The sequence below is a fragment of the Rattus norvegicus genome, chromosome Y, assembly GCF_036323735.1.
Source record: "Rattus norvegicus strain BN/NHsdMcwi chromosome Y, GRCr8, whole genome shotgun sequence".
NCBI lineage: Eukaryota > Metazoa > Chordata > Mammalia > Rodentia > Muridae > Rattus > Rattus norvegicus.
The window spans coordinates 45,003,459-45,017,881 of record NC_086040.1 but is presented as its reverse complement, the minus strand read 5'-3'; the positions used below and the strand labels follow the sequence as shown (position 1 = coordinate 45,017,881).

The 14,423-nt window shown below is 42.9% G+C and overlaps 1 protein-coding gene across 3 annotated transcripts; it reads left to right on the top strand.

Annotated features, from left to right (window-relative positions):
- The first annotated feature begins 485 nt into the window (after positions 1-485).
- LOC134484297 (Y-linked testis-specific protein 1-like) lies at positions 486-2,746 on the top strand. Of its 3 annotated transcripts, none has more exons than XM_063280615.1 (3): positions 486-684; positions 1,759-2,586; positions 2,666-2,746. In XM_063280615.1, exon 2 carries the CDS (start codon positions 1,791-1,793, stop codon positions 2,583-2,585), a length of 795 nt encoding a protein of 264 aa, XP_063136685.1. In that variant the 5' UTR covers positions 486-684; positions 1,759-1,790; the 3' UTR covers position 2,586; positions 2,666-2,746. The 3 variants fall into 3 exon arrangements, with proteins under 3 accessions (XP_063136685.1, XP_063136684.1, XP_063136683.1); XM_063280614.1 differs by having other exon boundaries at positions 508-684; positions 1,714-2,586; XM_063280613.1 differs by having other exon boundaries at positions 532-684; positions 1,759-2,746.
- Positions 2,747-14,423: the final 11,677 nt, after the last annotated feature.

Here is a 14,423-nt window from a genome sequence, read left to right as displayed (position 1 = left end):
TAATTTTTCCTCGCTCTTTGCAAAGAATCCATAATTCATGATTGCCATTGTCTTCAATACAAGGTACTTAATCTTGTCAAATTCCAGCTTTGTTTCAATAAAAATGGCCCTCCTCTAATTGTGGGTTTTGATAGAGCCAATTTTGTTGTTCTATCCTGTGTGCTGCCTCGGAAAGAGAGCCTAGCAATATTTCTGATACGGAGAATAACTTAAAGTTAACCAAAGAAAACATAGGAGCTGGGAAAATAACCACCAAGGATGTTGGTGACTCAGAAACCAAAGAGTTTTTCAGAAAAATAAAAAGCATGAAAAGAGCTACTTGGGCAGACTGTGACTCGAGTCATCAGAATATTTGGGTGGGGACTTTATTTTGGTTCACCAGGAGGCTACATGAGAAGCTAAAACCTAGATGCTTGAAGTTTCTAAGCGTAACTAGGGAAGGAACTGGCCTGAGAGGGGTTCTATGACGTAAGCAGAGCCTGGATGATGTCACAGAGCACAAGGGCGGAGGTTGCACATCTCTTCCACTTGGAGGCGCTAGACTACTTTGAAGGTGGGTTCACTATCTTTGGAGCGGGGTGTGAAAGCTAGTTCAGCTCCTGAACCCCACAACTGTTCAACAACCTATTGGTGCCTGACCGGTTTCAGAAGACAGAATCTGGACGACTAGGACATTTTCTTTTGGTAAATACGTTTATGAAGATAACTGGGACCCTTGTAGCACAGAAAGCTAAAAGTTTTCCCTCGTACAGCAAGTAACCTTACGTTCTAATGTCATCCACGTTTGAGAGCTAGGCAGATGGTCTAGGCTAGTCAGTCTCCGGAGTTTATTATTCTTTGCTAACAATATCTAATTCAAAATTCTACTAAAATGCCAAAGCTCCTCTCTGTGCCTGTGTATTTTTGGAGAAAATATTTCTCTTTTTTTTTTTTTTTTTTAATGGAGCTGAGGAACCCAGGGCCCTGTGCTTGCTACGCAACTGCTCTACCACTGAGTTAAATCCCAACCCCAGTAGATATTATTTCTAAAAGGCTATTGTTGCCTACACAAAAGACTCTTGTTGCGGTCGAAAATGCAACAGCTTCGGGGAATAAACCTGGGGCTGGGTCAGGATGCACAGTAGAGAAGGCCAGTGGACTGCTGTGCTTAGTCTCTGGGCAGATACTTGTGGATGTTGCCAAATAGCTCATAGTTAGAGGGTAGAGAAGGGGTGTGGCCACCCTTCTGGCTCCTTTGCTATCCTTTCTCTGTTCTGCTTGCTTAAAGTGGGGACAAAGATACTTAATCCCACACTGAACTAGCCATTCAAGGAGATGTTCCTCAGCATAGGCAAAGTGCCTCGGGCTGAAGAAATATGTCTAAATATGTTATTCTGAGCTGTAGAGAACCATTTTTTCATTTTCCTTTGAACTTTAGATTTTGATTTATGAGATTGGGTTTTTCTGTGGGTAGTTTTGTCTATCCTGGAACTAATTCTGTAAACCAGCCTGGCCTTGATCTCACAGAGGTCTGCTTCCCTCTGCTTCTGGAGTGCTGGAATTAAAGGTGTGCTCCACCATTGCCCAGCACTTCTATGAACTTCTGATTATGACAGCATTAGATTCAGATGCTCAAACCTGTTTACCATCGCCTTCCTCACCTGCTCCAAAGTTCTCATAGAGAAGAGCCTTGGTCCAGCACCCTCCCCAACCCCACCCCCATTGTTATTGCAGGTACTCATATGACAGAGGTACCAGCTTTGTCTCTGGTTTAAGCAGGTGAGCTCTTCAAACCCAGGCCATGGGAAAGTATGAAGCCTGAACGCAGAACAATAGCCACAAGACAGTGGACCAGGAGTACCATGGCCTACCACACTAGGTCTACAGCCAAGAAGAAGAGGGTGTCTGTGAGGAGGATGAGCACACCATCCTTCCAGAAGCGGAAGAGGAAGAGGCCTTCTCCCCAGTCCCTGGGGAACATTGTGGGGTGCAGAATTTCACACGGATGGAAGGAAGGTGATGAGCCCGTCACCCAATGGAAGGCCATAGTTCTAGATCAACTGCCAACAAATCCCTCTCTCTATCTGGTCAAGTATGATGGAGTTGATTGTGTCTATGGACTGGCACTTCACAGTGATGAGAGGATTTTAAAGCTTAAGGTCTTGACTCACAAAGTTGTGTTTCCTCAAGTGAAAGACGCCCAACTCGCAAGTGCCATGGTTGGCCGTGCTGTGGAGCATAAATTTGAGGGCAAACATGGCTCTAAGGACAACTGGAGGGGGGTGGTCCTAGCCCAGGTGCCAATCATGAAGGACTGGTTTTACATCACCTATGAGAAAGATCCAGTCCTATATATCTATCAACTCCTGGATGATTACACAGAAGGTAATCTCCGTATCATTCCAGAGATTTCGCCAGCAGAGGTGAAGTCAGAAGTTGGCAGCGACATCTTAACAGGTCAATGTGTGCAGTTCACCAGAAGTGACGGGTCCAAAAAGATCGGCAAAGTCATTTACCAAGTTCTAGCCAAGCCTTCCGTGTACTTCATCAAGTTTGATGGCGACGTCCACATCTATGTCTATAATCTGATGGAAAAGATCCATTAAGGTGAAATTCACAAAGTGAGGGGACATATATGGGGAATTTATAGGATTGGGGTGAAAATGTTTGTTTTTCTGTGTTTCAGATACCCAATGGCCTTTGACATCCCCAGTATCTTTTCCAGTGGAATTTGTTTTTGCTCTAAAAATTAAAATGTGTGATGTGATGTGTTGTGTATGCACACTTTTGTGGAGGAGACTGCCTGTGGTGGATGGAACATTGAGAGGAAGCCGGAAAGTTCAAGGCTGTGAACAGTAAGTCTAATGTCACATACACTAAAACAAACAGTACTGAGCTAGTCTGGTCTTTAGGGAGAGGAAAAAACTGGAGATAAGGCTTAGAGGACCAGGGATGGCACAGGGAAAAAAAAAGATGGATGTTTAGGAAGCAGTGGAGAGGGGCCAGAAATAGATAGACTCTCTGAGGGGAAGTTTGAGGGAGAAACAGATAGTTGGCGAAAGAGTGGCAGGTAACAGAGAGGTGGTCTTGGAACCCAAGGGGAAACCCAATAAACTGATCCAAGCAGACTCAGAATCAGAGAAGATCAGGGATTGTTTGACTAACAAAACCTAATGAAACCTGTTTCACATATGTAGATGTATTATTTTTATTTATCTGGGTAGGGCAAGGAATGAATACAGGAGACCACAGTGACAAGAATAGTCAGGTCCCCTGGAGCTGAAATTAAAGGTGGTTGGGAGCCATCGGACATGAGCTCAAAGAACAAATCCCAGTCCTCTTTCAAAGCAGATGAGCTCTTAATCCATTGGTTATCTCTGAAGGCCCCTAAAGTCATCTTTTTAAATAAATCCAACCTTCACATGCAGAGAAGAGACCAGGATGAGGGTAAGAAAGAATAAATTGATGGTGATGTGGAAGAAAGACTAAAGAACACATGTGGGAGTTGAGGACACTGAGGGACGAAGGAATTCCAAGATGGAGTTCTCAAAAAGTGAAGCAGGAGACCCAGGAAGAACAGAAAGGGTCTCGAATGACTTGAACTTGGGCCACATCCATATTGGTCTCTTTGCTTCCTTAAAGAACAGCCAAGCTATCACTACAGAGGGTGGATGTGAGGTGGTGGCTTCCCCAGAGGACATTTTGATGAGGATAACTCAAGAATAGTGAATGCCAAATTAAGTTTATATCTATCGATTCCTGAAAGTGCCATAAAGCCCATTATTTTGTATGATCAGTAAAAAGAAATTTAAAAAAGAACATGAGGATGCCATGAGCTTATGTCAGGTATTACGTGGATCCTTTGTTTAGCTTCCCTGAGCACTGTTAGACTCTGTTGGATCCTGTAATATTTTTGAGATCTCTTCTAGATGACCACAAAGGGCTCCTGCACTGGCTTATCTTGCCTGACTCTCCTTCGACTGGATGGCTTCCTACAGACCTCTGGGCCCTTTTACCTTATCTAGCCCCAGGAAGTTCCCATCTTTTACTCACATGAAAGCTTATCCTCAGAAAACTCTTGATGGTGCATCCAATGCAGAGGTGCTGATCTCTCCTATGCCATTTGCCGTGACATTAAAATGCTTTGCGGTTCCTGACCACGTAGCTCTCTCCTCCTGAGAAGCTCCTGTGCACTACATGGGGACTCTCTGAGCCACATCTACACTCCAAGTGTTTCTTTGTAGGCAACCTTACCTTCTACTCATTCATTGCTGTTTCTTCTCTCAAGAATAAGTTTCTCATTGTAGGACTTGAAAATATTTTCTATCTTTGATTAATTCTGCTGTTTGGAATTTTTATACTGGCTGGTTGTCTACCAGTTTCATTTCTGCGAAAAGACACCATGACCAATGCAACTTATAAGGGATAAAATTTTCTGGGGGGGGGGGTTCTATTTTTTTCAGAGTTGGGGATCATACCCAGGGCCTTGGGCTTCCTTGGCAAGCGCTCTACAACTGAGGTAAATCCCAAACCCCAAGGGACAACATTTAATTAGGGCAGGCTTTCAGGTTCAGAAGTTCAGCCTATTTTCATCAAGGCAGGAATCATGGAAGCGTCTAGGCAGACATGTTGTTGGAGAAGCATATCACCCCCACAGTGATATGCTTCCTCCAACAACACCACACCTACTCCCACAAGGCCACACCTCCTACTTGTGCCACACTTACCATGGGAAAATCACATTCTAAACACCACCCTGATTTTATGCCAACTTGAAACAAGCTAGAGTCATCAGAGAAGAGGGCGCCTCATTTGAGAACATGCCTGTATAAGATCCAAATGTAGGGCATTTTCTTAGTGATTTGTGGGGGAGGGCCCAGCCCACTGTGAGCGGCACCATTCCTAGGCTGGTGGTCCGGGTTCTATAAGAAAGCAAGCTAAGCAAGACATGAGGAGCAAGACAGTAAGCAGTGCCACTCCATAGCCTCTGCCTCAGTTCCTGCCTCCAGAATCCTGCCTGTTTGAGTTCCTGTCCCAACTTCCTTTGGTGATGAGCAGCAATGTAGAAGTGTAAGCTGAATAAAACTTCTCTCCCTAAATTGCTCTTTTGGTCACGATGTTTCCTTACACCAATAGGAACCCTAAGTAAGACAATGTCTTATAGAAACAGTGTATCTAGTAGAGCCACAGACTCTTACCTCATAACCACAAATAAAAGGTATAGACACTTTGTTTTAATTTAAAGGTAAGGGTTGCTCATGTACTGATCTGTGAAGTTCTAGTTTGCTTCCTTCTCTCGGTGATGAATGTCATGATCAAAACTACCTTGCGTAGGAAAGGGTTATTTGCCTTACAGGTTAGAGACCATCACTGAGGGAAACCAGAACAGGAGCTTGAAGCGGTAACAAGGACACTGTTTGTTGGCTTGCCCCCTGTCTCAGTCATTGTTCTGTTGCTGTGAAGAGACACCATGGTCAGGGCAACTGCTATAAATGAAATTATGTAATTGGAGGATAAATTACAATTTCAGAAGTCTGGTCCATCATAATGGCAGGGAGCAGAACACTGGAGAAATAGAGAACTACTGCTTTGTAAGCAGAGAGAGAGAGCGAGAGAGAGAGAGAGAGAGAGAGAGAGAGAGAGAGAGAGAGAGAGAGAGAGAAATTCTGGGAAAGCACTGGGCTCTTGAAAAATCAAACACCACCCTTGTCAACACACCCACTTCCTCCAATGAGGCCACACGTCTTAATGCTTCTAATCCTTGAAAATTTTGTCACTCCCTGTTAACTAAATATTCAAATATATCACTGTGGGAGCCTTTCTTATTCAAACCGCCACACTCCCCATGTCTTGCTCCATTACTATTTCTTACAGCCTAAAAGGCTATTCCTTTTATACATGACTACTGATGAACTTTCCCACAATGGTGGGCCCTTCCACAATAATCATTAATCAAGAAAATGTTCCATAGACTTACCCAAAGACTAACTATTGGAGGCAGTTCTTGAATTGTTCTCTCGTCTAAGTTGACTCCAGATTGTCAAATTGGGGGAAAAAAAGAGAGAGAGAGAGAGAGAGAGAGACCCAGCACCGTAATGTTTCTCTTACTCCATGTTACATACTCACCACCAGACACTCTCTTCTCTCAGTGTATAGACCCACTTCCCTGTATGGTAGAACTGAAGAGTAACTACTGTCACCAACATGAATACTTGAGTATATATGACAAGAAATGAATACATTCTACAGCTCAAAACGCCAAGCAAAAGCATTTTAGTGTGTGCTACACTTACTGGGAGACTGTCAGTCACTAGCCATTTAATGGCTCACAGTAGACCACAGAACCAAAAAGTAACAACCTACATATCATCTCCTCTCAGCAGGAGACAAAACCCTTTCTCAAAACCCATGAATATATCTGTACGCTTAGATTTTTTCAAAACCTACTTTATTTAGGGTTCTAAAACACTTCAAACACCTTTCTAGCCCACCAACCAGAGGTAAGAGAGAGAGAAAGTTGATAGGAAAAGGTTGAGAGTTGTGGACCTATTTAGAAGTAATTCTTTGGGGTAACTCCAATCTTCATTGTGCAGTACTGTCCAATAGGAGATGCAAAAAATGAATCAGTAGCAGTGCTTTGATCTGGCAGAGACCACAAGTCTCTAAGAAACCAAAAGTAGCAGCAGAAGCATTCAGAATCAGCCCGAATAGCTCAGGTTCTTTTGTGCATTTATCATTGCGGAAGGAAGACTATCGAAGAACATTGAAGCCTTGCTGGTGTAGCAATGTAAAAATGTCATCTCCCTGTCTGTGGGATTTCATTTATGTTCTTCATAAACATCCTGTCCCCATTCAAGCGTGTGCTCCAGCGAAATATCATATGCCTTCTCATGTGTCTGCTTCAGCAAAATATCCTCTCCTAACATAGCTTCCAGAAAAACATCCTGTGACAAAAGTGAGTTTCCAAAGAAACTAAATTTTTTCCACTTCATCTAGTCTTATCTCCCACTTGGCCATGACATCTCAAAACATATTATGGCAGTCTTGCAAGGCTCCTAGGCCTCAGCTCCATCACCAACTGGAGCTTCTGCAACTGAACTCCGTGAAACTCATCCCCTTTTATGAGCACAACCTTCAGTTATCCCCGCAAACATTGTGTTCTCTCCATCTTTGCTCTCAGCCAATAGCTGTCCAACTAACAGCCAACTAGGCTGTGACCAGAAAAACCCTCATCAAGAAAGCCAATGAATTTGACATGATTTTTTTTTCCCTGATGGAACGGAGTGTTCTGCTTGTATGGTTAACCTGGTGTCTGAGTCATCTGTAATAAAACCCACTACTATTAAGTTCAAAATCACAGGAACTATGACAAATAGCAAATCACACGACAAGCATCATAGTTGTCCAAGCCTTTTCTGCAGCCTTATTGAAGTATAATGTACATACTTAAAAATCCATTTATTTTAAGTGTGTATTTTAATGATTTTATAGCAAAATTTATAGCTTCCTTCCCTTTTTTAATACTCATTTCCCACTATTTCATACGATATCGAAGTCTATTAAAAACACAGAAGTGAAGTCAGGAGAACAACAAGAGGAGGAAGCAGGAGGTTCTTGATTTGCTAAGACAACAGATACATTGGCAGAATCGTCTGGATAAAACCACTTGGGATACATTGGTTCTTCTCTTAGAGTGCAGCCTCCAGAAAAAGAGTTTAAAGGATTAAGTCATGGGTCCTCCTACATCATATCCAGACATGACCTGGTATGGTCAGCATCACTTTGGCCACTTTCATGTTAATCCCATTCATCACTCTTACAAGTTGCCTAGCAACTCACATAGTTAACAAACTTATTTGGTTCATGGTTTCATAGGTTTCAGTCCATGGTCACATGATCATGAAAGGGTCACGATAGAGCTCAACTGCTAATCCCACTGGCATCCAGGAAGCATCAACACAGGAAGAGACCAAGAACAAAAAACACCCTCCAAGACATGTCGCAAATGACTAAATTCCTTAATTTCCTATCTCCCAGTTTCCTGCCACCTTCATACACATCCATCAACAGATGAACTCATTGATTACAGCACACAGGGTCCAATTGCTTTTCATAGTCCCACCTTTGAACATTGTACTGGGACAATGTGTATCTTAAACCCATAGGGTAGGGCCAGAAGGTTGTGTCAGAGGTCTAAACTTCACCTCACATTAGAAACAGCTGGGTAGGTTTCTCAAAATCTCCTATTTCTTTCTGGTACTGAGCTACACCATGTCGGCATTGCAGCATTTTGTCTGCAATCAATTGTAAAGATGCCCCCCACCATGTGTTGGTTTGAATGTAAAATGGGACATCACTAATATAGACACACAAGTATATACACAGACTCAAAGTGAGAGGCAAAAAGGGAAGGAGTTGAGTCTTAGGAACCCACAAGGAAGAGGGAGTGGAAATATAAGATACAGATGTTATCGAGACCCAGAACAAAGCATTGTCTTCTATACAAGACAGGACCACTAGCGTCAGCCCTAGCTGACAGGAAAGGGAGAGTCAGTTTTCTACAAACATAAAGATGGTGATAAGTTGGGCAGGCTCCAGTGGCTTGCCCAATGCCCATGAATTTATGGGCAGCATAAATGACTTTAGTGGGTTATTACAGAGGGGAGAAAGAGAGCCTGAATTTGGGAAAAGGAATTAGGTGTATATGGAACTGGGAGGAGTTGGGAAGAGAAGTGAGAAGTAAATTCTATCATTATATAATGTACAAAGTTCTCAAGGAACTAATAAAAGTGGTTTTTAAAATACCATATCTGTACTGAACACATACAAACCCTATTTCTTTACATCTCCTAAATAACAGCCCCTCATACAAACTCATACTTGATTCTTTCAATAAATCTACCTGTAACTCATGTGTTTGTTGATATTAGGATTAAAACACAAATTGGATATCTCGACTTAAGAGTTTAACGTGTGTGAATAGCTGCCAGTGGAAAGACTTGTCCTTGGATTTCTCAAAAGGCATGAAAAAGCCACCGTGGAGTTACTGAATTTTGTTTCAAAGACTTTAGCTCCTTGTCTGCAGGGATGCAGAGCCTCAAAGGAAGGGCATGGGACCTCCTAAGAGGTAGCATCCAACAACTGAGGCCACAGAGAGAGGTAGCCTTTCTCAGAATATGGAGATAGGAGAGCTAAAAATTAATGCAACATATCGATCAAATCGCTGTAATAAAACGACGGCAGTCAGTTCACAGAGCGAAGGAGCTGTCAGCGACTCGGCCAAGAACTAAGAGAATTTGAAAAGATAATAACAACACAGAGTTCACAGAAGGCACTATAGACTCATGGGGTCTTCGATTTAATCCCATGTACTGTTGGCAGAGAAAACAATCCAAACCAGAGATCCCTCTTGCTCAGCCCAACCGAAAGCTGTGCCGTGCCGCGGATGTCCCACGTCAAGGTCTCAACCTAGATGTTGGACGCCGTTGAGAAACCGGAACTAGTTCATTTAAGTGCAGACACCGGAAATGGCTCAAGTCTGCACCTTCATTGGAAGGAGAAAAAATAAGTCACACAGCATAGGAAGTAATCCTTGTCAGGGTCTGTATGAGGTCGGAAGTATACGGCGCCCTGATCAATCAGTAAGCACTGCCTACACGTGTCCGTGAGCCCACACAAATGAGGAAATCATTTTTAAATTTAAACACAATTTCTAATAACTAGTAACTTTTAAGTGTCCAGTGTTAGCACAAGCTTCCAGATTATGTGGTTTCTCAGGCAGAACAACGCCGCAAAAGAAGTGAGTTTGAAACTTTGGAGGTTCCCACTATATGACAGCAAACTAAGAAAAGCATGGAGGGAAGGAGAAGGGGAGGGGGAGCGGTAAGGGGAGGGGGAGGGGGAGAGAGGGAGACAGAGACAGACACAGAAAGGGAGACAGACACAGAGACATACACACAGACACACACATGCAGAGATATACACGAAGACACACTCAGCCCAATTGAGGATTTATAGAAAGATAGCCATCAAAGGACCCGAATATTTGGTGCAAAATTAGGTGAGCTGTGTGGAGGAATGAGTGCCAACCAAATTTTGTAAGTTCTGCAGCCACCTGCATGTTTCCGCACCCCCTTAGCTGTCGGGGTATCGCATACATGGCTGTCACTCCTGCTTTCTTCATTTGTATTTTACTTTAAATCTCCCTTCTCCCCTGTTCAATGTGGCCAGCGGTTTTCCATGTGGAAGGACTTCACAATGCACTGTGTTGAGGGAGGCAGGGAAAACAATTTCAAAATAGGCTCAGTGCTAGGGCAAACAGTACAAACAATCCATACTTCACCTCCCAAGGAGGGGCTCAAAGAATACAGAGGCTCTGGCTGGAGCACAGAGCCAAGCTTACAAAGTTAGGGCCCACAGCATCACTGGGAACCAACCAGCAGCTCTCACTCAGCCCTCCATGCTAATGACTCATTCTCATCTCTTGAGACCAGAGGAAGACGCATTTGGAAGATCTTCTCCCTAAAAATGAGGCTTTTATGGAAACTCTTACGAAACATAAGAACAATTTTTAATAGGAAAGCACACACACAGTAAAAAAAAAAATAAATGGCAGATTCGACAGCCTTTTCTGTGATACCATCATGTACACACACACACACACACACACACACACCAGAAGAATAGACCTACATAAAGGATATATTTCCAGGCACAGATATCTGTTGGGAGGAGTTTGACGTTCTAACAAACTTCAGCCAAGGACTCCATTTGGAAGATTCAGAAGGTCAAGACATTGGTTTACTCCTAGGAGCAGATCACTATCTATCTCACAGAACCTTTATGGAAAACAAAGGCAGATCACCCTAGAATGAGTTAAATAGAATCCCTTTCAAGGCTATTTAAGAAATTTGGAGCCAAACTCCACAGACAGTTAACAGCAAAGAAAGTTACCCATGACTGCAGTTTGTATAATACTACTGAACCTGGTGAAACATTTCCTAGTCTCCTAGGAATCATAGAAGTGAGAGGGAACCAAGGCAGCCTGGGCATCAGACTTCAGTCTCCATACCAAGTGCACTTTGCAGGCTAACACCCACATGGCTAGTCTGCAGTTCACCAATCCTGGTCATGAAGACATTGAAGAACAGTAGACGCCCAACCTGGTAGAGCCACTGTCTCTGGTTCCTGCCTTCAGGAGGCTCCATGGTCATTCCACTCTTAACTCTCCACAATCCTGTTGACAAGTGTCTGGGCTTTATCTTTGACTTAGGAGTATATTTTAGTCCTTTAGATCTCTCTCTCTCTCTCTCTCTCTCTCTCTCTCTCTCTCTCTCTCTCTTCTTCTCTGTGTGTTTGTGTGTGTTTGTGTTTGTGTGTGTGTGTGTGTGTGTGTGTGTGTGTGTGTGTAAATGTTATAAAGATTAATAAAAAGAAAAAGTTTCTGGTTACAGTAAAAAATTAAATAAAGATTCATTTTTTAAAGCTTTATTTATTTATTCCATGTATGTGAGAACACTGTCACTGTCTTCAGACACACTACCAAAAGAGGGCATCAGATCACATTACAGATGGCTGTGAGCCACCATGTGGTGGCTGGGAATTGAACTCAGCCCCTTTGGAAGAGCAGTCAGTGCTCTTAACCACTGAGCCATCTCTCCAGCCCTAAAATATAGTTTCTTAAGAGAGCAGTATAGCGTGGGAAGCAATAAAGATGCCCCATTTATGGATGAGCACTCAGTCTCTTTGAACCCCTGGGACTCGGGAAGCACCTTGGACAAGGAGGTGGGAAGAGTGTAAGACCCAGAGGGTGAGAAGAAGGGCTGGGATTTGCTGCCTTCAGGACATGACATGGCTGCTGCAATTGTGAGCTCACAGCAGCTGTGGTCACCTGCATAGGTCTATAAAGGTCCACCAGCTAGACAGAATCCCTTACTGAGGAGGTTTTCAGGTCCTGATGGCTGCTGGGGTAAAAGAATCATTCTTCTCTAAGGGTTCCGTCACTGGTAGAATTCCCACATTCCTGTAGATGGTCACACACCCATAAGTACATAACCAATGCTAACTGGGCTTAGTGGTTAAAGGTTGGGAAAGAATTTATGAATTTTGAGGGATGGTTATTGGCAGGGAATTTGGACAGTGCTGAGGGTGAAATGGAAGAGGTTATGGCCATGTTTCATTGTATACATGTATGAAATTCTCAAGGATAAAGACAATTTATTATTTAATAGAAAATTTAGACTATTAGCTTTAGCTCCGTAATATAAGGCTGTATGACTTTAAAGAATTCAAATATTGAACATAAATCAAACTAATTGACTGCCTTATGATTCAAGGAGCAAATTATACGTACTTAATATAATACACGTTCTCCCTCTTTCAGTCTCTTTCTATCTCTTTTCTCTATGTCTCTCTGTCTCTCTCTCTCAAACACACACACACACACACACACACGCAGATGCACACTTACATTATTTTTATGTTAAGGTGTTAAAATTCATGACACAATCAATGTGAAGGAATAGAGGTTTTATGGGCAAACAGTCACAGTCATTGTGTTCAGACTGTCGTGGAAATGACCACATGGCAACAGTGTATTGATCTGTGTCACTGAGAACTTGCAGGAGCCCTGTTTATATTTGGGTGGATCAGGCATCCAAGAGTTCAGTCTGAACCAGCCAGCTCCCTCCTTCTTGCCCCAGTGACCTACTTCTGCTAGGGCACATCCTGAAAGATTCCTCCACCTTCCTAGACAGTGCCATCAGCTTGACACAAAGTGTTCCCACAGATGAGACCCTGGGGAAATTTCACACTCAAGCCCTAACAACAAGGAGCGAGGCAACTGGGAAATGCTTTATGAAAACAGTTTAATTTCAGTTCTGTAAACAGGACAGGGAAGAACCCTTTGATATGGATTGATTTAGTCTTTAGCTTACAGAGTGCACCCCAAAAGATACATAGTGTAGAAAATGCACAGTTTTCTATGTAGCAAGCATGGTGCTGAAAACAACACATTAATGAAAAAAAATGCAAAGAACTGGGATATATAGTAACAATTCCAATAGTCAGTTTAAAAGGCTTTTTATTTTTATATGCGAGCTGTCGTTATTAGTTCCCACCTGGGTTAATTTTACAAGGAAAGAAAATCTCAAGCTCTGACTATCCCATCGACCATGGTGTCATTCATCTCGGTGTTATGGGTCTCTCATCTAGGGATTAATAATCAGGGTTTGACCACAAAATCCATCAGCTCAATACATGAGGCTTTAGCGGAGAAAGTGAGGTTACAAGTATGTAATGCCCTTTAGTGTCTTCTCTGCCTGTCTGTTGCATGCATGCCTTGTTGTTGACTATTGTCAATGGTAGTGGTTGTTGTTGTTTTTAAATATGAAATGTTGAATGCAAGGGCAAGTGGCAGTGATCCAATAGATCTTTGCATCCTCACTTTCTCTTTCCTATCTCGCGCTAAGTCTCCCAATCCTCAGCAATCATTCAAATACACTGAAACAACTCAAATATAATGAAACAAGGTGAAATCAAGACACTGAAACAACTCAAATATACCGAAACAAGGTGAGGTCAAGATGCACTTGCCATCTATAATTTGTGTTTGCATGTTGACCATAATCGTTTGGTAACCCTTAAAAACCACATGATGGGACTTAGGAGGATCGGTGGGTGAAACCGCTTGCTGCCTAGGCAGAACTGAACTCAGATCCCAGTCATCATGAAACAGGCAGGGGAAACCTGTAACCCCAGGGACAGGAAGGGGGAACAGAATCATTAAGGTCTGCAGCTTCCAGCCCGGAGGAAATTTTGAGAATTTGGGATCAGGCAATGACACCACCTGTCTTAGTTAGGGTTACATTTCTGTGAGGAGACACCATGACCAAGGCAACTCTTAATAAAGGAAATATTTAATTAGGGCTGACTTACTGTTTCAGAGGTTCAGTCCATTATCATCATGGTGGGAAGCATGGCAGTGTCCTGGTATACATGGTGCTGGAGAGTGTTCTATATCTAAATCCGAAGGCAGCCCAGAAAGAGACTTGTAGCCACAGGCAGCCAGGAAGAGCATCAAATCTACCTCATTGGGCAGAGTTTGAATACTAGGAGTCCTCAGAGCTGGCCTACACAGTGACAAACTTTCTCCAACAAGGCCACACCTCCTATTAGTGGTACTTACCATGGGCCAAGCATATTCACACCACCGAAGTGCATCAAAAGAAAATCGCAGAGAGACATAGAGAAAGATACTGCATGGTATCCTCTTGTAGCACGGTGCTGCAACCCCCCCACACACACACATAAACCCATGCACCTGTGCACACATGAGCAGATTTATTTATTTATCTACTTTGTTTTATTTTTTTTTCCTTAAAAACTTGGTACATTCACATAATGTGTTTGAGCGAATCCATCCCCATCCCCTCCCCTCAAATCCC

What these genes read in the sequence shown, in the direction of transcription:
- LOC134484297 (XM_063280615.1), top strand. Translation starts at nt 1,791, where the DNA reads ATGAAGCCTGAACGCAGAACAATAGCCACAAGACAGTGGACCAGGAGT.